The sequence below is a fragment of the Cupressus sempervirens genome, chromosome 11 (assembly GCF_028749045.1).
Source record: "Cupressus sempervirens isolate cs-2001-9-10 chromosome 11, ASM2874904v1, whole genome shotgun sequence".
NCBI classification, from domain to species: Eukaryota; Viridiplantae; Streptophyta; class Pinopsida; order Cupressales; family Cupressaceae; genus Cupressus; species Cupressus sempervirens.
The window spans coordinates 490,357,309-490,382,468 of NC_143128.1; the positions used below are offsets into that span (position 1 = coordinate 490,357,309).

General features: G+C 32.5%; 1 protein-coding gene across 1 annotated transcript; it reads right to left on the reverse strand.

Annotated features, from left to right (window-relative positions):
- Positions 1–13,792: 13,792 nt before the first annotated feature.
- Positions 13,793–17,691, reverse strand: LOC149530511 (uncharacterized). Its single transcript, XM_089808207.1, has 3 exons — positions 17,622–17,691; positions 15,603–15,754; positions 13,793–15,476 (listed from the first exon to the last, which is right to left on the reverse strand). Exons 1-3 carry the CDS (start codon positions 17,689–17,691, stop codon positions 14,193–14,195), a joined length of 1,506 nt encoding a protein of 501 aa, XP_089664333.1. The 3' UTR covers positions 13,793–14,192.
- Positions 17,692–25,160: the final 7,469 nt, after the last annotated feature.

Genomic DNA, 25,160 nt, shown 5'->3' on the forward strand with positions numbered 1-25,160 from the left:
GTATAACCAAGATAGGAGCCATAGTAAGCCTTTTCTTAAGCAATTGAAAGTCTTTTTCACATGCTTTTATCCACTCAAATTGTCTACCCTTTCACTAAAGAGATGTAATCAGTGTTTCTATAGTGGAAAATCCCTCAATAAATTTCCTATAACACCTAGCAAGACCCATAAATCTCCTAACATCACTTACATTTAGTGGAGTTGGACATTCAAAGATGGTTTTAATCTTTGCAGGGTCCACTGTTATGCCATTAGCTAATAAAATATGCCTCAGGTAGTGGATCTCCTTCTAATAAAATGAGCACTTGGAGAGTTTTCCAAACAACTTCCTCTCTCTCAAATGTTGCAAAACTATGTGCAAATGCTCTTCATGCTCTTCTAAATTGTTGGAGTATATTAAAATATTATCAATAAATATCTCCACAAATTTATCAAGATAGTCTCTAAAAATGTTGTTGACCAAGTTCATGAAAGCGGTAGGTGCATTTATCATTTCAAAAGGTAAGACTAAAAACTCATAATTCTCATACCTTGATCTAAATGTTTTCTTAGGTATGTCTTCATCTTGAATCTGAAGATGGTGATATCCAAATCTTAAATCAATTTTAGAGAATATGGTCACTCCCTTCATCTGATCAAACAATTCATCAATTCATGGGAGAGGATATTGATTCTTTATGGTCACCTTATTTAACATGTGTTAATCAATGCACAACCTTAACTTACCATCCTTCTTCTTAGCGAAGATTGCAGGAGCTCCCCATGGTGATACACTAGGCTGAATGAAACCTTTATCCAAGAGTTCTTGTAGCTGAATGTTCAACTCATACATCTTTATGGAATTCATGTGGTAGGGAAACTTTGATTGATGTTCTTATCCTAGCACAAGATCTATGGAAAAATTGAACTTCCTCTTAGGGAATAGTTTGGGCAAATCATTCAGAAATACATCTTTGAATTCTTGCAAAATAGGGTGATTCTCTAATCAAGGTAGAATCTCTTCCAGATTCTTGACATGAGCAAAAAATAACTGACATCCCTGCCTCTTTGTTTTCTTTAATTGCATTGCTGAAATTTGTCTCAATTCAAATGGTCATTTGACACCATTTACAATCACTGAGTGACATATGTCATCAAGGCATTCAATCACCTTATCTTGAAAGTTTACTAAAGCTTTATGCTCACTTAACCAATTGAGACCTAGGATAACATTGTATGAGCCCAAAGTTTCTACATACAGGTTGACCTCTATTCAAAAACTAGGGAGCTCCAACTCACTGCAAAATAAGCATTGTTCTACCCTGCATTCAGCCATATTATCATACTCTATAGTCTAAGGTTCATCCATAAAATAGCTCTAACAGGTATATTAGCTACTATTTTAGGATCTACAAAGCATTCAGTAACACCAGTATCTATAAGAATAGAAACAGGGTACCAAAAAGTGTACCAGTCATCTGTATAGGATTGGCCTGATAATCTACATGTCTATGATCAATTGCACCATGAATGTGGTGTTGTGGTGGAAAGTCCATCCTCTCAGATCATTATGGACACTTAGTGGCAAAATGGTTAACACCACATATAAAACATCATGTCCTAAGGTCCCTCCTATTGTCATTCTTGTTTGATCACCCCTCTTGTTTTGATTCCTTCCATTTCAATTTTTGTTGTTTTTCCAATTTCCCTTGTTCCTATTTTTGTCAAAATTGTCCTGTCCCTTTTCTTCATGTTTCTGATTTTTTTTTTCTTTCCATTTCCCTTTTTCTTATCATCTTGATAACCCTTATTATCCTGATATGGCTTGTTATCTTGGAACTTCCTTTTATAGTTCTAGTTGGAGGATTTAGATGAAGAAGCATCCTTCAAGCCTTTGTTCCTACTTAAGGGCCTTACATAGTGAAAAATTGATGGTCTTAGGATCTTGCATTTCAACTTCACTATAAATCTCAAGCCTCAAACCCATAAAAAAACTTCTAGGTTCTAAATAGCTCATCATGCAAGTACTGAGGAACATACTTCATCAAATGACAAAAATGTTCATGATACTATGTGACATTCATGTTCCCCTAAACTAGCTTGTAAAAATCTAATGATTTCTTATCATAGGATAGCTGAGGTAACCATCATTTGTGGAAAAGCTACAGAAATTCTTCCCACGTTACCTCCCCATGCTAAAAATTCTTTTCAGCCATAACATTTTCCCACCAAGTAGTTGCCTCACCCATCAGCTAAAATGTGGCCCAAACTACTCTAGATTTTCTTGTATAGTTCTTAACTAGGAAATACTTCTCCATGCTAGTAATCCATGCCTTAGCATCTTCCCCAGAAGCTCTACCATGAATTGTGGGTGGTGTAACTTTCTTGAGATCTTTTCTCAAGTCAGTTGTTATATGTACCCTATCAATATTAATGAGAGCAACTCGAAAGTCAGCTTCCACCTTCTACTCTACCTCAAATATCTTAAGAGCCTTAGCCAACTACTCATCCTCACATTTATTCCTTAATTCCTCTTCTTTCTTACACAAGGCTTTACAGTGTTGATCTTCATCATGCTTCGTTGCTTCTTCTTTAGCTTGTCTACCCCGAGTCTCATGCTCTAGGTTATCCATTCTTTGGCCTTGTTCCTGTAATAAAGTCCCCTATTGGGTCAACAAGGCCAATATCTTATCTAACCTCTCATTAGGTTCCTTAGCTCATGAACCACTGCTTGACCCACTTCTATGGTTAGCTCTTATAGCCATGGCAATAATTCAAACACATGACACACATAGGGGTGCAAATTAGCATAGTAGCCAAAAGACTTAGGGTTTAAACATAGCTCTGATACCATATGTAAGAACCAAGCCCTAAATAAAAATGTCACATCATAAGAGAATGAAAAATGTGGAAAAGAAACCAATCACAACCATCATGGAAAAGTCAAAATTATCACCCATTAACTAATTAAATATTACACATAGTTTACTAACAAATTCAACGTAACACTAAAATGTTGATTTTATCGCAATCACATTACATTATATGAACTATGGTAAATACAATGTGTATACATCACATGTCCATCATGTACATGAACAATAGTACATTATAAACTTTTAAATTTACAATATATGAATAATCAAAATTACATCAATTGTTTGATATTGTACATCATCACCAAGATGAAGTTACAAGATCATAAGATAGATTCTAAAACTAGAAAAATGTATTTCAGTGCATCTGGTCTCCAAAGTCTTTGGGCGTCATCCTCCTGCTAACTGAGATGGGTGTGTAGTCCAAGCATTTTTACCTTGCCAACCATGGAGTGTTTACTCCCCTAGGATTCTTCTTAACATGAAGAATACCTCGACCCTGGCACAAGAAGCCTAGCTTCCTAGAACAAGATGGATCGGATAGATCTAGTGCAGCCATGAAACATACTACATGCATCCATGTGCCTAGCAGCCTAATCATGGAATGTGGTCGGGAAAAGAAAAGAACACTACACATTCTACTCATATGCAGTGAAAGAAAAGTTTAACACATCTACCCACATGTACATTTCTTTTTAACTAATGCATATCTACACATATGCAGAAAAGAAAGTAAGCATAGTCACACACATATGCTACATTTCAAAAGTAGCATATTTAAATGCATTAAATAATGGCTTGGCCAAGCACTAAATTCATCAACATTATTGAAAAGGAGAATCAAAACATCATGAAAACAACTTTTCATAATTATGATAGGCTAGGAGAAGCAAAAAATAAAGCATCCATCCCCACCCTCCCTTTTTACCATAATACACCCTTCCATAAAAAAGAAATATCCAACATTTAGGACAACATGGAACCATCAGCGAATAATATAGGAAGAAAATATTATACATAACCCATTCTACATCTAAGTATAATTCTAGGAATGATAGTTCTCTAACTGTATAAAAGATGAAGCAATAGGGAAAATCTAAAGAAAAAATAGGTTCTCAACTAATCAACACCATCAATTTTATTTTAAGTAGAATTAAACCAAAGATAACATCATCATGCTTAAACTTTAGTGAAATATTTCCCAACACTTTCTTCTACATGATTTTCCAAACTCGTGTTTTATACATTGACGTGACTCATACCAAGATTTATATATATTTCCTAGAATTTAACAACACATACAACTGACTAGTTATAGTTTTTCTACTTGTTTAAAAAAGCCCTAAATTTAAAGTGTCCACTCTTTCTATGTTTAAGTTAAAACATTTGTCAATCAATAAACACACCATTTACTTTATGTGTCTGGAAACGAAAGTTGGAGTATTCCAAATTTCTATTGTAGAAGTTCATTATAACACACACAGCTGCAAAACTGCTAGTCGATAATCAATAACAGGTCCCAAGCAACCAAACTAGTTAATCTGTTTTAAAGTTTAAAACAGAACATGTGATTAAAGAAAATATCAATCTATTATAAATCAAGGCATGCAATTTAATATTTTCTGGTTAATAAGGATCCAAATTTTTCCTAGAATTCATCTATTGGCTATAAAAAGGCTTAGAAATGTAATTTTTAGCTTCTGCAAGTATGAATAGTAGAGGACCCTTAAGTTTCCAAAGGCGTTATGCTATAATCTTTACAAGTTTTTAAAAAAAGTCATTTAAGAAGTAAGTTGGACTATCCTAGCCACATGTGAGATTGAAAATAATTCTAAAGAATATCATATTGTCCTCAACCACAAGGAGCAAGAACGGGTGTTTTTAACCTGACATTTGCATACACAACCTCCATAGAATTATGTTTATGATTCTAATGTATCAAAGTGAGGGTGCCTACACACTATACACATGGAGTCTAACATTCAATTAATTTTCAAATGGTTATGATATGTACTACAAACCTGATAAAAATATTGTAAAGAAACAAGAATGGAACCCCAAACAAAATGTATTTCATTTCTTTGGTAGTCTAAGGAATCTATTACAGCTGGTTGTATCATGATGAAACTTAAACAAAGAACTAGGTAAGGGTTATGAAATAATCTTTGTTATGAGATAATCTATTTTCAGTCTTGTGTTGGTCTAAACCAATAAAGAACTTCATATATCGACCAATCAGTAGACAAAACACTATCCAAAGCACATTCACTTATACATTTAAATGTCTTATGAATGGAGAATAATAACTGGGGAATTTCCTTAGCTAGATTTAACTACTCTCTTTCTTTACCTGCAAAGAAATACTGATTGGGTTTTAACAGCACTGAAATTTATAATAATTTCAAAGAAAAATAATGAACTGAATTCTAGCTTGGTATAAAACACAATCCATTAGCTAGAACAAATCAATAAGATTCAAGCTAAGATGTTCTTTCAACTTTCTAAGCAAGAAGAGTTAGTAAAGAACCTGGAGAAGATGTTTACTATAGTCCCAAACCTTCCTCCACTTCCAACTGCTACTTTGTTCTCCCCTTCCCCCCCCCCCCCAACCTTTTGCTGCCAATTAAGGTTGTATATTAAAGTATTGTCTCCTCACTCCCTTGCATAACTATCTCCAAAACCTCCCTAATTTCCCTCCTTCCACTTCTCCCTATCATAATTGGGACTTAGTTAAGAAAATGAATGATAATTAAAAAGAATCAAGGTGCTGGAAAGGAGAGAAATTACTACCCTTATCGATTGATTTTACCAACAAAAAATCAAAGAAATAAAGATACATTTTTGTTTGATCTCCATATGTTTGTACATTTGCATAAATATTTATTGAACATGATACATTAAAAAAAAAAACTTAAACAATCACATTCCTCATATACCATTAGAACAAAGTATTAGAATTTACTTCCATTTGATCTTATCTTGAAGAAGTTTTAAACAAAATAGCATGTCGCATAAATCAATTTGTCATTAAAAAACAAAGTTTATATGTGTGTGTGGCTATAAGGGTTATCTGATTCATCCCCTTCCGAGAGGCTAACCCCCTCTACCTCAACCACACTCTCGTCTCGTCAATCTCGCATCCACTTAGAAATGCGCAATAAATAAGGAGTCAGTAATCCACTTATTACGATTAATTATAAAGCATTGAACATACTCATGAATAACATAACATGTATCATATAGTGAAATCACATAAGGAAAAATGAAGTGTGACATCACATATAATATATCCAATATTTCTCCATCTTCATAAGGAAATTAAGTTACAAAACTTAAGAATTTAGTTAAAATATCTCTTAATTGCTGACATGACTAAAAGGGGTTGACCAGTCAAACTCTGACTCGATCACCACATAAGAATCTAAGAAGCAAGAACAAGGAAGGTCACAAAATGGAACATGATAATCCAACTTTAAATGAGGTCATATTAGACTTGACATCCAAATAAGAGAAAACAAGTTCATGTTTAAGCAGTGGAATAAATACTCTCAATTGTGGTGGCTAAGATAAGCTAATTCCATAGGAATTTTTGGCTAAAAAAATTATTAAAAGATGCACTATAAGGAGTGTAATTAAGGTAGAAGTTGCTCCATATTGAGTATTTACCTGTAAAAGAATTAAGCTTTTAAATTTATAATTATTGGCTAAAAAGATTCCTATGGATCGTTTGCAATATTTCAACCATTAAAACCATAATTTCTAAAACATAAAGAAATGTAGTGATCATTTTCATAGAAATAGAAAATTAGGATACCTAATAGGTAGCTTACTTTAGCAAGTATCATCTGTCATGCACAAGACAGTCAACCCATTGATTCTTTGATACAAAAAAAAATATTGATCCTATGATCCAGGGTTAAGGTTTCATTTCAGCTATGGTTTAATAAATCTTAATGTTTGGCCAATGCTTGATTTATAAAGATGCATCATATTTATGACAATTCCTCTAAAAAATCATCCAACATTACAGTAGATTTTAGAATGCCAAATACTTTAAACCTTATAGTAGATAAGCTTGATGATGATGGTTGTAAGATTTAGGATGAAATTTATTTTGAAGTTCAATTTGGCATACGATGGTTCTACTTGTTTTAAGCTTTTTTTTAAGTGTTAGGGTGAAATATAGAATTGGGTTTAGTGTTAGAGTTGAGATTTGATTTGGTATAAGGTTTATATGTGTTGTTGTAAATAAGTATTTACTATTTACACTTTACTGAAGTTTACTTAGGATAATGCATTTTCATATTAGTTGCCATGTAGAGACCTAGTAGTTTACATAATCATATGAGTTGTCATGTAAACAACACTATATTTTGCACTCCAATTGAGCACATGTTGTCTATTGCATCTCTTTACGAGATATACCTTTGTATTCTTTTCCTCTCATTGTTTCATGTACATTCATGCACAATGGAGGATAATCCACTTTTGGTGGGAATGTGCTTAGTTGTTATGCTTATCTTTTGTATGACTCCTAGACATATTAGTTGCCTTTATATATAGGCACTACTATGATGTATTCATCCATTATCAATTTGATCATTATTGAGGTTCTCATTTGATCACTATTTGTCTCTCTTGTGCTATCTATTGAGCTTCTTGATCTTGGCATTGAATTATTGGCTTAGGTGAATTCTTACATGGTATCAGAGCCACAGGAACTTCATTGCATAGCCATTGGAGAGCTTCATTTTGGAGGGCCATGATTCAGATCTAGATATTTGCAGTTATTGACAGCATTTTAAGCAAGATCTGACCTCACCATTGCATTTGGGTGGTCATTTCCATAAATTTTGACTATAAATATGCCTATCTTAGGAAAAAGTCGAATTTGAGGCAAATTATTTTTGCAAATTGGAATTGGAAGGCCCGATTTGCCAATTTGGAGGATTACATTTGATCTTCTTTGCGGCAAGCTTGTGAGTCGCGGGTAACCCATCCACCACAGACAACTGATCTACAATTTTGGCAACCACTAATTTTGCTCAAATCCCTCCATCGCATATTCCCATTTCCTTATCCAACATCATGTGCAGGTGATATGCAGTCTACAATACTAGCATCATCGATCTAGCATTCATCTGATCCACTCTTCTATGTTGCAATCGAGACTCATGTGTGTTGATGAAGCTTGGGCATTCATTGGTGACAATTACATTTCGATCCCACTCTGAGATCCATATTTGTTGCAGCACTCAATCCACACTTTAAAGGAAAAGATTACTTTAGTGGCGAATCTTCACCTTTTGGCGATCTCGTCTCATGGGTCAATCGTAATTTGGTGAACAGCACATGCAACATAGGCCAACCGCGTCATAGAATATTTATCAGATTTGGGTTCAATGCCCGTGGTAGTTGCCCATTAGTTATCACATGATTGGTCAAAAATATTAGTCCAACTGCCAATGCAATAGACATTTTGGATACATTTATTTTAAATATTTCGCTAGCCTTTGCATGTTTGTTTCTTATTGGCCCATGTTCTTTCACCATTACTACAACCAAATAATTTTCCCTTAGGTTGGGCGTTGCCTACCATTTTCCCAACATGTGTCAACCACCAGTCCCTTTTAGCCAACTATTTCCTACTGTGGGTTTGCATAGGAAGGTGTGCTTTGCCTATGTTTGACATTCTCGCTTATTAATCCCGCGTAATTCACAAACCTAGATTAGACTATAAGATATTATTATTCTACATAATTTTCTCTTTTCTGATTTGGAGACTGGCATTTCTTATTGCCACTAAAGTTTTAGAGTGTTGAGTGCATTGCCCATTGACTCGTGGACCCTAGTTTTCGTAAAAGGAAAGTGATTTTTAATTTTTTTTTATGTCAACAGTGGTAATACCATACTAGTATAGTGGTACTAGTTATTTTTTAATTTTATTGTCCAATATCCACTAGTGACTGGACATCTCACATGCTAAGATAGCCTATAGGTTTGCAAATTATATTGAGTAGTACCATAGACTGTAGTACCATAGCAGTAGTACCCTTTTTTGGAGAATGAACCATATTATTGTTATTATATGTAGTCTAAGTAGTCTACTGTCACTGTTCACAGTCTTTGAGTCGTCACTATTTGAGTCTTTTGTTCGACAACTAAGTCGATTTATTTTTTGCAACCTTTATCAGTTTGCAATGTCAAACAAGAGGGGTAACAAGGGTTCTAGTAGGATCCTTGAAAGCCAAGAGAGGTCACCATTACCGAAATGTAAAAGCATAATGGCATATTTTGGTGGTAGAAATGTTGGCAACCTACAAGATTCACAAGTTATATCTCTAGTGCTTATTGAAAAAGGAGATTCATCACAAGTTGGAGACTCAAACAATATTGAAGTTCAAGTTGGTGAACCTGATATCTCAGTCGAGGACAAACTTGAACATGATTTGGAGGCACTTCTGTTGAGTACAGAATCACAAATTGATATTATAGAGTTGGAGTTGGTCCAAGACCAGTCAAGTGAGAAAACCAAAAGTGATTCCATAAATCATGTTCTTGCACAAAAGGGGAAAAGACCATTGGAATCAAAGAAAGATCAATCTTGCTAGGATCTATCCAAAAGGAATTTTGAGTTAGAATGGGTGGAAAATTATTGGTTCATTGAACCAGTGGCCAATCCAATTGATGGTGAACCTCTTGTAGAATGTAGATGTAATATTTGCACAGAGATAACAAAGAAGGAGAAGAGGTTGCAACTTAAACTTGATACTATAGAAAAGAATGTCGGTAAAGTTTACAAATAGAAAACTATAGATGGAGTTGAAAAATTTGTGCTAACTTGGAAAAAAAAGGACAACTATCTGCATATCAGGAATGCCAAAATATACAAGTTACACTAGCAATTACAGGAGAAGCATTCTGCAGTAAAAGGTTCCATTGAATATTTCATTGGGAAAGCAATGGAAGTGCAAAATATGGGAAAAGTAGTTCAATTAAGTGTGGTCTTTTATATTTTGAGTAAAGGATTTCCTATGATGGACTACCCTTCAATTACTATCTTATTGTGCTTTTTCAAACTTTGAAACTATTTGAACAATCACTGGTCAATAAACAGCAGGTGGGAATGGGTTAGATGTCTTGCACAAGTTGAAAAAGAAGATATGAAGGAAAAAATAAAACACTCAAATTTCATTGCATTGTCTCTAGATGAAGTTACAACAATTGATAATACTTCCTAGGTGTGCATGCATGTTTATACTATAAACAATCTTTGTCGTCAACCCTTTCTACTATCTATTCCTAAATTGAATTGTAGTGCGATAACTAAAAAATTATATGATTTATTAAAGAGTACTCTAACTAAATGTGGAGGTTTGGATAAAATGGAGATTGCTAAAAAGTTGGTGTGTTGGAGCAGATGGAGCTTCGATTATGCAAGGTCATAAAAGTAGTCCTTGCAAAAAGATCAAGAATGATTTAGAACCCTACATTATTCCCTTTCATTGCATGGCCCATCAAATGAATCTAGCTTTTGGAATTATCAACAATTTTGGTTGTGTAAGTAAAGTGGAATCTCTAATCAAAGATATTTACCAATACTTTTTTCGAAGTCCAAAACGAGTCTAGGAATTTCAACACTTTGCTCAAGGACTTACTGATGGGAGGAAGCTTCTTTAAAAAAATGATACCAAATGGATCTCTTTGGATTGACCAGCACATCGAGTAATCTCTAAATATATATCATTGCTTGGACTAATCCACTCTGTACAAGACAAATTCCCTCGGCTATATTCAAGTCTAACTAATCTTAAGATACTCTTAACTTTAGCAGTTATTTTCCCCATGCTCGAAGACATGAGAAATATTATTTAAAAAGTTCAACAAAGAGCTATATACATTGCAAAATATAATAAGCTACGCAAAATGACATGTAATAGCCTGGATACTCTGTATCGATTACTACCATTAGATGAATCAAAGTATGCAAAGTGGATAGAAATCACAGATTGAACAATCCTAGGAACTTTTTACATATTGGTGCAAACGATGAGGTATATGCTGAGGTATGTGGAGTTGACATACCAATGCAATACTATGCCTACGTCAACCTCGACTCTAACCCCAATGAAGTAGGAAGTGAAGTTGAATCAAAACTAGAGAAAGTACTTTCACATGTTACAACTGAAGACTTCAAGAAGATCAAAGACTTTGTGCTTGACTCTGTCAAGTGAGTTTGCGACAATCTTTCGTTAGAAATTAGATTCAGATTCCCTCTAGAGGAACTACTCAAAGCAGTGTCAATTATTTTTCCACAATATTGGTCTCTAAATTGTCTGACTAATTTTCGAAGAAGGATGACGACTTTGATTCAGCATTTTTGCAAACCTAAAGTAATCAATGAAGTAACTATAAATGGAATTTTAGGTGAATCTCAATTGAGAGATCAATCATATTCTTTTGCAAACATAATGAGGGAACAATATTATCTTATGGAGAACCTAAATGAAAGAGGGAGCGGTAACAAAGCTTTGGAAAAATGTTGTTGAGAGCAATCAGTTGAGAGGGTCAATACTAGAATATTTCAAGCTTACTGATTTATGTTTGACAATGACATTGGGTTCAATGGAGGATGAGAGAGTTTTCAGTACTTTGGGCTTCCTGAAGTCAAAGTTTAGAAACCAATTAGACAAAAATTTGGACAATTGTTTGTGACTCTATAATACTAGGTATGAGGTAGATAGTTTCCCTTATGATAGGGCTCTCAACATTTGGAGAAACCAATGCCAAAGAAGAGGGATTACCAACATTTCAAACCCAAGTGGCAGTGGCAGTGGCAGTGGTAGTAGCAGTGGTGATGGCAGTGGTTCATGTCCTGATATTGGAAGCAATGAAGATGATGTTGACTTTGACATGTGTATTGATACTAACAGTGAATCTAAAGAAAACACAACGAACAATGAGATGTTATATGAAATAAATGAGGAGGATTTTGATGATAGTGATGTTGAGCCAATCCAGGTGGAGTGGCAACTATAGCAGCTTCTCAACCTTAAGTTCTAACTTCTACGTGAGTCAAGTAGTAGGCTAGTAACTCTGATCTAAGACTTTATCTACTAATTAATTATATTTGTAGAAGTTAATTTATAGCCTTCATGCATTTTCCTTTTATAGATGCTTAATTTATTTATTTTGAACATGTTGACGTTACAAACTTACATGTTGAGATTTTCATTGATTGTATTTTTTTAGCATGTTGAGATTTTCATTGATTCTATCCTTTGGAGTGTAGACAACAATATAGAAGGTAGGAGGGCCAAATGGAGAATAATGTAGAATATTTTGCTTAACTACACGAAAGACTAGAAGGTGGTATTACAATCTGGTCAACCAAGACACAACTTCAACAAAGGCCCCGCTCTATTTTACTTTGGCAGACTACTAGTGCCCGTAAAATAAGGCAATAATGGAAGAGAGGAGAAAAAAAGGGCAGAGGCGAAGGTGGATGAATGTTGTTCACATGGTCGAAGAGGAAGAAGGGGAAAGGGGCTAGCAATGAGTGGCAAACAAGAGTGGTGGAATTGCGGCCACAAAGGGACCTCAAGGAAAAGTGCCCTATGTACTGCAGATGTGGATTGCTTTAGGTTTTCTTTTCTTTTTGAATGTGTATGGTTGTCAAAGTGTAGGCGAGTAATGCAAAGGTTCGATGCATACGGATAAATCTTAGGTTTTAGTCTTGTATAGATTGTATACAGTTTGAATTTTGTACAAAATGTTTGACATTTTGTGATTCGTATGAAATATAAATATACACAAGGGATAGATTAAAACCAACAAAAGGCTGAATAAGGAATGGTTGATAGTAGTCTAGCGTGTGGATTTTTGAAGATGACAATGTAAAGCATACAAAGCATGTGAACACTGAATAGTGGGAAGTCGATAAGATGTAGAGCTCTGGAAGATCTTTTGAGTCTGGTTTTTGTACAAACACAACACTGTAGATTGACAGGGACCAATGGTACTTAACAATGTCCGGTTTTGGAAAACTATCAAAGATACAGAATCTGATGTGTAGAAATTAATAAGTTTATCTAACTCGATATAAAGAAATATTTAGTGACCAAAAAATAGCAATTTATTTTGATTGATATTTATTTGCCGTTTCCCTGAAAAGAAAAGGGGCAGTTCCACTAATTTGCATTATTCAAATAATTCCCCCAAATATCTCATTTATATCAATAGATTGGTAGGTTTAGAGTTGGATTAACGATCACCAATTTGAAGCAAAAAATAATTACTGGGTCATCACTATTTTCATGTTACCGCGAGGTCATTTGGGATTTCCTGAAGTAATTTTGGGCCAGCCTAATGGTTTATTAGAATACCATGTAATGTTCGTGGCTCAAAGTCAATCTCTGACGTGCTACAGTATGTTTTTCTGTTTTTGACAATTTATATTGTAATTTGTTTGACAGTCTGATTACTTTCTTCTTCTTTTTAATTATCATATTCTTCGAAAAAAATTGATTAAAATGAAACACGAATCATTTTTTCTAACAATTTGATACGTATTATTGATCTAAAGATGAACTAATAACACGGAGCTCAAGTACACTATCCTTGGTGCTTTGTTGTGCTAATGACAAGAAACTATCATATTATCCAATTCAAGTAAGTGGGAAAGAAATTTTTTGTTGGAAGGACTTCATGGATCTTCTTGTGTATAAGTCAAATCCACGTTGAATTCTAAGTAGAAGATATATACACACTCTTAATCTATAGCATCCGATGAACCAAAAAGAACCCAAACAAAATGGATCAATTATATATTCCAATTGTGAACTAAGCGTAGCATATAGTCCAGATTCAAGTTAAGGTTTTACTTAACTTTAGTAAATTCAATACTCGAACACGACAAGATTAACTGCACAGTCATAAGTTTGCAAGATGCTCTATTATTTTAGGAATAAGAATTATATGTAACATAGCAATACATATCTATTTAACTCTTGTAACTCTGCACATATCTTTATTATCTTGATATTAGACAGCCTCTGCACTTAGCTAATTAAGAGCAAAGATGGACTTCAGATCTTCTGCCTATCTTACCAACTTACTACTTGACTTTGTGCAGAGTTGCAAACCATCCCAGTACTTAACTATGTGCAAAGCTGAAAAGCATCAGTATAAACTCTCTAACTCTCTACATATATAATTTCTTGATATGCCCTTTGCTAGTTTAAGAGCCAGAGATGGACTTATCGATCTTTTGCCCATCTCACTTAGTACTTTGATTTTGTGCATACTCCAGAGCTGAAGACCTTGGGAAGTTTGAGCTCAAACTTCATTCACAAAGCCCAAGTTAATAATTCCCCATGAAGTTTTAGGCCATGTCTTTTCCTTGGCCTTGTCAAGCATAACTCTACCCCAAGCAATCCAACCTTCCCAACTTACCCTTTTGTCCCAATTTGTTCCCCATTCCAAAAGCAGCTCCAAGCCCATCTTAGCCTCCTCCTCTGCTTCCACATATTTCTCTTCAGACAGATAAATCTGAACCACAACCAAATGAGGCTCTCCAATAAATGGATTGAGAACAGAGGCCTTCAACAAAAGAGCCTTTGCTTCCTCAGTTTCATCTTCCCTCTTAAATATAGCTTCCCAGTACAAATCTCTTGCCTGAATCTCATCCAAGGGATTAAAAACAGTCCTACAGTTATTAAACACCGGAGGAATGGTAAGCTCAATGTGTTCAAACCCAAATTTCTTGTCAACATCTTTTCTGAAAATCTTTTCCTCCCTTGCAATCAAAGTATAGAGGGCCCCCATTCTAGAGACAACCTTCATCCAGAGACCCGGTTTTCCATCACCAGGCCACAAAGCCTTCCATGTATTTCCTCTGGACTCCAGACTTCCATACTTATTATCTAACAAAACATCCATATAACCAAACATCGTGTCACTCAGATCAGCCATGGTTAAGAGCAAAAACAGAGCTATTAATCTCCTTGGTACTATCAAATCATCTCCAGTTCTAAAATGTTTAACCACAATCCCCTCTGGAGGCAAAACTCCTTGCAATTTTTTCCTCCATCCATCACATGTAGAGGACTTTACTCCACAATTACCCACATCAAAATTCTTCAAGAAAAGTTCAGATTCTTTCAGATGTGCTACCAATTCTTCATCAGTATATTTTCTCAAAACCATGGCATAGGTAAGCTCAATCCTAGGCACAATACAGTACATATGAATGAGTTCTTCTGCCTCTGAACCAATCAAGTCCCTCACTACCTGCCTGTCTATATCTGGCTTAAATATGGCAAGATTTACTATGGAGTTCGAATAAGAAGAATGAAATAAACCACACCTGGCGACGGAATGGGGAGCATTCCAGCACTCCAGAACACGGTAAACTCCCATCAGATGGTCGAAGAAAGTGGAATGCTTGTGACAACGTTCTGGAGCTCTCGCCCTTCTCAGAGCAGATATGCATTTTGGTATTAAGGGGTCAACATCTTCGTATGTTTCCAGCAAGAATGGCCTGGTTTTTTGCAGCAATGCATTGAAAACACATTCATCCTTGTTGGGCTTTTGAGCTTCTATAGTTTGCTTGCAATATTGCTTAGAAAAGCAGGGGAGATCAGATCATATAGAGGTTGTATTGGGCCAGGTGATACGCAAGTGCTTACGCCATCTTGTGCATGCCAACAGGTCCCACGTCCCCTATTCATTCGTACGGGGAAACACTTGCGCTAAGGCAACGGCTACCCAGGCAGTAGGATCGATTGCCCGGATGCCTCCCTCCTCCTCATGCCATTCCATGCAGGCAGGCAATGGCTTTCCAGGCAGGCAGTTCGACTGCCTAGATACCCGAGTTCCCAGCCGTGCGTGCCTGGACCCTGCCTTGTCAGACAGTACCCATCATTTTCTGCTGCTGTCAGAGATACTTGTCCTTTCCAAGTGTTTCTGTTTTTGTTTTATTTTAATTTTAATTTTATATTTGTTTTTACTTTAAGTTTAAATTTTATATATACTTTCATAAAATAGTTTCTAAGTACTAATATTTTTATGTTTTTAACATTTAAAATATAAATATAGTTTAATAAGGAGTAAACGAAATATCAAAAGTAAATTGATAATTTTTATATACATTGAAAACAAAGCTATAATTAAAATGTAATATAGACAATTAATAAATGTATTTAACTAAACAATAATATATTTTTCTGTAATAATTTAAAAATAAAAATAATAAATTAATAATCTTGAAAATGTTTCATTATAATTATGTTTTCTTTACCAATCGAATTATTAATATAATTTTTCTTTTTCCAAAATAACTTTTACTTATATTAAAATATTTATATATAATTGATAAATTTTGAATTTTACATAGAATATTTTTAGTTTTTAAATTGAATTAGATTTATTGATATAATCATTTGAAATTAAAGCAATAATTATTTATTTTATATTTTAGATAAGTATTTATGTATTCAATTGAAATTAAAGCAATAATTATTTATTTTGATTATTAAATTAGATTAGATCTATATATTTAAAATTACATTTAATACGACCGATCCAAAAAAAATAAAATTTAATACTTATTATTTTTGTTTTTTACATTCTATTAAATAAAAATATATATAATCATCTTGTTTGTAAATATAAAATTATTTTTTAATATTCTATTATAATTATTTTATTTGCTAAAGATTAAGAATATATACCTAAATAAATTCAAAACAAATCAAGTTGAAAACATAAATTTAAATATTAATTTTAAAATATATATTAAAAATTTCCATTTGCTTTAAAAAAGACATTACAATTCTTTAATATTTATTAACCAAATATAATTTATTTTGAATATTAAGCATTTATAAGAAAATTAGATGTACTTATCAATTTCTTAGAAGATGTACTTATCAACTCTTATCAACTTTTATAAAATCATTCAACTAAATGCTTAATAAATACATCTATATTTATAAAATCAACTCTCATTCAACTTTTATAAAATCATTCAACTTTGATAAGTACATCTAATTTTCTTATAAATGCTTAATAATTAAAATTTATCAATAATATATAAAAATTTAAATATAAGTAAAAATTATTTTGGAAAAACAAAAATTATATTAATAATTTAATTGGTAAAAAAAGCATAATTATAATGAAAGATTTTCAAATTTATTAATTTATTATTTTCATTTTTAAATTATTACAGAAAAGTATATTATTGTTTAGTTAAATACATTTACTAATTGTCTATATTACGTTTTAATTATAGCTTTGTTTTCTTTTATTTTTATCTTCATATCTAAATATAATTTATTTTAAATATTTTCATAAAAGAATCTTTTAAATATTTATAATATAAAATATTAAAAATAACTATTATATTACCTCAAAAAAATTAACATTTAGAATTATGTCAAAATTTTATAAAAAAATAATATTAAAAATAAAATCAATTTCAAGTTAAAAATCATCAATTTACTTTTAAATGATATTTTGTTTACTTCTCAATAAAATATATTTATATTTTAAATTTTAGAAACATGAAAATATTAGTACTTAGAAACTATTTTATGAACGTATATATAAAATTAAAATTAAAGTAAAAACGAACTTACAAAATTTAAATTAAAATAAAACAAAAACACAAACACTTACCATTTGGAAAGGACAAGTATGTCTAACAATAGCAAGAAATGACAAGTACTATCTGACATGGCAGGTTCGTCTAGTCACACGCACAGCTGGGAACTTGGGCATCCGGGTAGTTGAATGAACTGCCTGGATAGCCATTGCCATGCAGGCATGGCATCCTGCCTCCTACGGATGTCATGCAGCTATACTCTGACAGAGCGCGACAAAGGTAAGTTTGTCCAGCATGATTTGACTTGCATTTTGTAGGTTACATTTTTTTCCTTTTCTTATTCTACACTATGCACTTTGATTTGACTAATTAACTTTGACATGTTCCAAAGTAAATAAAAAATTTATCAATAATATAGCACTTCTTTAAATATTTAGTAAAAGTAAGAAATAAATAAAATATATATTTAATAAGATTATATAAGAAATAGAAAAAAATTAGTTAATTTTTATAATAGTGTAGGATTAATTTATTGTAAAACATGTTAGATATGGATAAATATATTAGAAGTTTTTTGATACAAAGCTTGAGTATTTTTGGCATCATAATATAAGAATACAAATGAATCTTACATTTAAAATCTATATCATTATTGTAGATCAAATATTATAACAAATTTAAAATAAAAATTTAATTTTTTTAATAGCCACCAATACTATTATAAATCCTTTTATTAGAAATTTTATAAAATACATTTATTATATCTAAAAGAAACTTACCATATATAATTTATTATACAATTATACAATTTAAAATTAAATGTTAAAAAAAGGACTAAATGAACTTTTTTAACATTTATTAAAAACAATTGTCTAAAATATTTCAAATGCTTCTTATTCTACATAAATAAATTATTATTTTTTAAACTATCATTTAAATTACATATATTAAAATTAAATTGATTCTTTTTATTTTTCAAGCTAATTATAATATTATAGATTCATTTTACTTATAATTTTTTTTATCATAAAACATAAATTTTGTTACAAATCTTTTTGACATTACTTCTTGTTTTAATAACGAATTATAAATTAAATAAAAGTTCCTCGTGGAGGAAAATTTTCCAAACCCTTGGCCAAAGGAAGGCAAAAAACTATAGAAGAGTGGAAAGTGTATTAAATGGATGCCTTCATCTTGCTGAAATAGATGTGCAAGCTAATCCCACTTCCATTCCTCATGCTGAACATGTCTCAGTTGCCAGAGATATGCTAAGGAAACATCAACATATTAAAACCATTGGAGCCTCTATTAGAAGCCGTCAACAATGGTTGAAATATGGGGATAAGGGTTCTAAATTTTTCTTTAATTACCTCAAACAAAAGCAGAGTAAGGAGAAAATTGATAGAATTGTGGTTGATAATCAGGAGCTCGGTGATATTAATGACATTGTTGTTACATTCGAGAAGTTCTACAAAGCCTTATTCAAGTCTGAGGATAGCAACAATGCCAAAGAGCTCAAAAGTAGATGTCAGAAGCTTATTCCCAAGAAAATTACTGAGGATGCTGCCTCCATCCTTAGGGCTAGGATCTCAGTTTAGGAGATCTCTGATGTTATATCTGCTCTCAAAAAAGATAAAGCACCTGGGCCTAATGGTCTCCCTGCTGAATTTTACAAATCCAATATTGATTGGATTGCCAAGGACTTATTTGACCTATATTTGAAAGCCTATGATTATGGCACGCTTGGACATTCTATCAATATGGGGATTATCAAACTTATCCCTAAAGATGGAGATAAGTCCCTTATCAAGAATTGGCGGCCAATTACTTTGCTTAATGTTTCATATAAAATTATGGCAAAGCCTTGGCTTCTTGGCTTGTTAATGTTCTTCCTAAGTTCATATGTCCCACTCAGACAAGATTTATTAAGGGTCGATATATTTTAAAGAACCTTGTCACTAGTTGGGAGTCAATGGATTGGGCTAAGACTTTGCATCAAAACTCTGCTATGTTTCTTCTAGATTTTGAGAAAGCCTATGACCGCATTGAATGAGAATTTATCTTCTCTATTCTTCAGGCATTTGGATTCCCTGATAAATTTGTTCGGTATATTCAAGTCTTGCTTAGGGATTCATTTGCTCGAATTGAAATCAATGGTTTTTTTTCTAATCCTATACCTTTGTCCCAATCCATTCGACAAGCATGTCCCCTTGCTCCTACTCTTTTTGTCATCGCTTCTGATGCCTTGTACTATATCCTTAGAGATAACACTATTTCTCCCAAAGTTAATGGAATTTCTCTCCCTGATAAGTCTGAGCTTATTAATATCCAGTTTGCGAATGATACTTCTCTTTTCCTTGAACTATCTTGTAGTAATATTCAGCATCTTAATCTTAAACTTGACCTGTTTGAGACCATTTTTGGAGCTCGCATTTCCAAATCCAAATCTATTATGCTTGGTTGGAAAGAGGAGCCTCCTGATTGGTTTCTCCAGTTTGGATACTCATGGGGTGGACCTAATAAGCTTGTTAGATATTTGGGGATTCCCTTTTCCATCTCCCCATCTCTCAAAGACATGTGGATTTGGATTAAGGATAAAATTGTTAAGAAGCTCTACAAGTGGGATAATAGGGTGTTGTCATTTGCTGGTAGAGTGCAGGTGTGTCAGAAAATCTTGTCATCCTATAGTATATACTACTCCTCTGTCTGGATGTTTAGTAACTACCAAGTGTTTGAGATTCAAAAAGGCCATTAGGAGATTCTTGTGGTCTGATGGCAAAGGTCACAGGAAGAAACATGATGTTAAATGGAGTTGGTGTCATGTTGCCAAGAACTCTGGTGGCTTAGGCCTAATTGACCTTAGGATCCAAGGAATTTCCCTTGCTGCTAAGTGGATCTTTTAGGCTCTTGATGGTCACGAACCTTGGAAGATTCTTCTTAGAAACAACATTCAATTTGGTTATCCTAAGCAGGCCAAACATTGGAAAAACCTTCCTTTTACTGATCTGGTTGCTAGGTCATTCCCTGTCTCTGTCCAAGGTTCCATGGTTTTCAAGTCTATCTGGAAAGCCTGGGAGCTTGTGAGGGGTTTCATCTATAATTCCAACTTTTCCAGTAATAACTCTATTCACGGTGAGCATTCTATATGGTGGAATCTGCATTATAATGGTAAGCCTCTTGCCATGACTCAAGGTTGTTCTGCAAAATTTTGGAACAACCTTGGCATCCAGAGCTTTATTGACATTTTGGAGAATGATAACCTTGTTAGTTGGCAGGATATTAGAATCAAGTTCGATCTTCCTATCTCCCATAAACGTACATATAATATGGTTGCCGATGCCTGCCGCACTCTTAATCTTCCCTACAGGTGTGATGTGGACTCTCATAGATTTCTGAATTTTCGTTGGGATGATGGATCTCTCCTACATAAAATTAAAGCTAAAGATATATATAAGGTTCTCAATAAAGACAACTCTATTATTTCTCACCTTAATACCACTTGGTATATGAACTTGAACTCTCTTGAATGGCAAAAAATTCTTGACAGAATTTGGAAATCACATATTCCTCCGAAAATCTTACATTTTAAATGGCAGCTCCTTCTCGATAGACTTCCTATTAAAAATCATGTTGGTGATGCTGAACTTTGTACTATTTGTAGGGTTCCTAAAAATTTAAGGCATATATTCTTTACTTGTCAATTTGCTACGATTATATGGAAGTTTTTTGGAATTTCTATAGCTGATCATGTTCCTATTTTAGATACCATTCTTGACAACTTATTTGGTCTTAAAAAGGATGCTAATTTTTTCTGGAACATTCTATCTTCTCACATTCTTTGGTTTATTTGGAAATGTAGAAATGAGGACAGATTTCAAGATATTGGTAGATCCCTTACTTTGTTTCATTTGAAACTCATCCGTTTTAAAATTGTCTTGCAGATTTGTTGCATTATGAAGCTCGAGATGAACAAGCTAAAAAGATTCCTCCATGATGGGCTCACTACGATATTCATTTATGAGATGAAGCATGGGATGGAATTGGCCAGCATTCTTGATAACCAAACTATTTTTGGAAAAGCTCTTAAGGAGCTTCTCAAGGAAATACGTGAGAACAAAGGCCCCTTTTATGATGAACATGACTTATGTGCTCACACTCTCGAGCGGAAGAAAGTTGTGTGGATGGAAGGAGAGCTGGGATGGACAACTTGGTTCGATGATCATGATGATATTTGGAATAGCTTTTCTATCTCTTCTTTTTGTTATCTCGCTAGAACTGCTACTTAATGTGTTAGTTGGCTATTTCTAACTGATTGTTGGACTTTGATCTAGGTGGTTGAGGCTTGCCTCCTCCCCTCTTTTGATACTGCACCTCTTTTTTGTTCTCTCGATTATTTAATTTAAAAATAAAAGTTTCTTAATAGTTTAATAATTTAGGAAGAATTATTATGAAAAAATGGTTATTAAAAACATTCACAAAGCGAGTGTGAATGACTTTATGCAAAGCAAGTACTTTTACGTGTTTCTCTTATTTGTTAAAATATTATTTCTATCTTTTCACATTCCTTCATAAATCTATAGACATTTTTGTTTTAAATGTTGAATATTTTATGATTAATTTTATAAAAAATATTTATGAAATAATTTTTAATCTGTAAGTTTTCAATTTAATTTTATGCATTTTAAGTAATATATTTTCATAAGTAATAACTTTAAAGAATTATTACTTATAATAATTTTTTTAACTTATAATCACTCTATTCTTTCTCTTTTGATTTAAGTTTTAATGTATGATATATTGGCTTTGGTATATTAATGTATTATATGATTTTTTTAAATATATAAATATATATATATATATAAGATAATGTTTAATATAAGAAAATTTAAGACTCCAATTTCAATTTGCTAATTTGTAAAAGTTATTTAGATTTATTATATATAATTTTTTTTTAAAGTTGAAAGATGTTTTTAAAAGTTTGTTGAAATAAAATTAGTTGAGTTGTTTTATTGTTACTATTTTAAGTATTAAAAGATTATAATGAATTGATTTCTAAAATCTAGAATTTTTAAAAAGTTGATGAATAGTTGATCTCGCGCTTATGGCCGTATGAACTCATGGGGTGACCCTGAGCCTCTTTGTTGTGAATATGTATCTTTAAAGTTTTAATTTAATGAAAAGGTCTATTTTACAAATAAAATATACAATATTATAATAATCTATGAAAAATAATAATATTAAAATTAAAATTTAGCTTTAAAATATTAAAACTTAACTTATTGAATGAAATTTAATAAGTATTGTATATTGTAAACATTTTTTTATGTCTTGAACCTATAATATAATTATTTGAATCAATCATACTTTATTAAATTTTTTACTTTATAATCTAAATATTTTTCCCATTATTTAATTAAACTATAAATCAATTGACTAATAAATATTGTTATTAAAAATTGATTTACAAGACTCAATATTTACTATACAATATTTCAATCTATAATATGCTCTATAAGATTTTATTATTATACAATATTTTACTCTATAATATTCTATACATTCTTTAGAAATTTGTAGGGGAAAAATAATGGGAAGGACTAGAGTAAAGGAAATAAAGGGAAAATGGATTTTTATAACTAGGAATGTGTGACAAATGAAGTGCATCAGCTATAAATTTATTTTGTTAATAATAGTGATGAATATAAATGTAGGCATGGAGTGTGCAAATTGTGACATGAGGTGTTTGTACTATTACTGTGATTGTGTGTAAGGGGATCAGGCACAGTACGGCTATGCAGGATGCCCATAGGAGGCAGGATGGCATGCATGGGGATACCATGAAGATGGGGCATCCAGGCAGTCGAATGAACTACTTGGATAGTCGTTGCCCTTGTGCTAAGGTGGATTGTTCTCTAGGTTAAATTATCTTAGATATTTTTTGAGATTTGTTCTCTCTTCTCATACTTTTATGTCATATGGGCCCTTCAACATCTTTTAAGTTACTTCATTTCTATATCAACCTTTTTTTACATAAGGGAAGAGAGTCACTACACTTTAGGCTAATTTTGTTCACCTAGAACTCTTAATTCGTACGTTAAAATTTGTCAATTTTTTCGATGAACCTTCATAGGTGACAGAAGAGCTTAAAGCTAAGGTTTAGGCATTTCCAAATTTATGAAGCTCTTTGTATAATCTATGGAGTGCAAAATGGTTGAAAAATGTCATTTCAAAATTTTCCCAAAACTCATTATGTCCACCCTCAACAGCCACTTACAAAAAAATAATATTTTTGGCACAAATGGACGAATCAACAACCAAGAAAGCGAAAACATGATCAACTTTTAGTAAATGTGCAATTGACTATTAGTACATGTGTTATCATTTTTTTAATCTTTTAAAATGCAGTAATTGGAGATATCTATAATGATACTATAATAGTCATTGGACCCTCACTGACTACTAGGTCTCTTCCCCTAGCATCTTTATCATATTACACATATATTTGGTGATGGATTTTAAGTATGTAGATTAGATGGTATACAAATGCTTATGCAATATTATGAATGGAAATAGGTTCTACATCACCTAATATTCATTCATATTTCATATAGAGAAATATTTGTCCTTATTTTATAATGTCACTTTCTCTTCCCCTAGCATCTTTATCATATTGCACATATATTTGGTGATGGATTTTAAGTATGTAGATTAGGTGTTATGCAAGTGCTTATGCAATATTATCAATGGAAATAGGTTCTACATCACCTAATATTCATTCACATTTCATATAGAGAAATATTTTTCCTTATTTTATAAAGTCACTTTCTCTTTCCCCTAGCATCTTTATCATATTGCACATTTATTTGGTGATGGATTTTAAGTATGTAGATTAGGTGTTATGCAAGTGCTTATGCAATATTATGAATGGAAATAGGTTCTACATCACCTAATATTCATTCATATTTCATATAGAGAAATATTTTTCATTATTTTATAATGTCACTTTCTCTTCCCCTGCCATCTTTATCATATTACACATATATTTGGTGATGGATTTTAAGTATGTAGATTAGGTGTTATGCAAGTGCTTATGCAATATTATGAATGGAAATAGGTTCTAAATCACCTAATATTCATTCATATTTCATGTAGTGAAATATTTGTCCTTATTTTATAATGTCACTTTCTCTTCCCCTAGCATCTTTATCATATTACACATATATTTGGTGATGGATTTTAAGTATGTAGATAGGTGTTATGCAAGTGCTTATGCAATATTATGAATGGAAATAGGTTCTACATCACCTAATATTTGTTCATATTTCATATAAAGAAATATTTGTTCTTATTTTATAATGTCAATTTATTTACTTACTAAATATGTTTGTTTAAGGTAAATTGTTCTCTAAGCTAAATTATTAAACTTAATTTTTTATGGTTTGTAGTCTCCTTTTTTGTAGTTCTATGTCATATAAGTATTTTTACACATCAGCATCAAATTTTTGCCCTAGTACTAATAGAATTAATGAAGAACAATATATATGAATGTATTCCCTATGGTGCACGATAGAAGCCAAACAAACAGAGATTACTTTAGTGGCGAATCTTTGCCTTTCGGCAATCCCATCTGACGAGTCAATTGTCATTTGATGAATAGCGCATGCAACGTAGGTCAACCACCACTAGTACATTTGAGA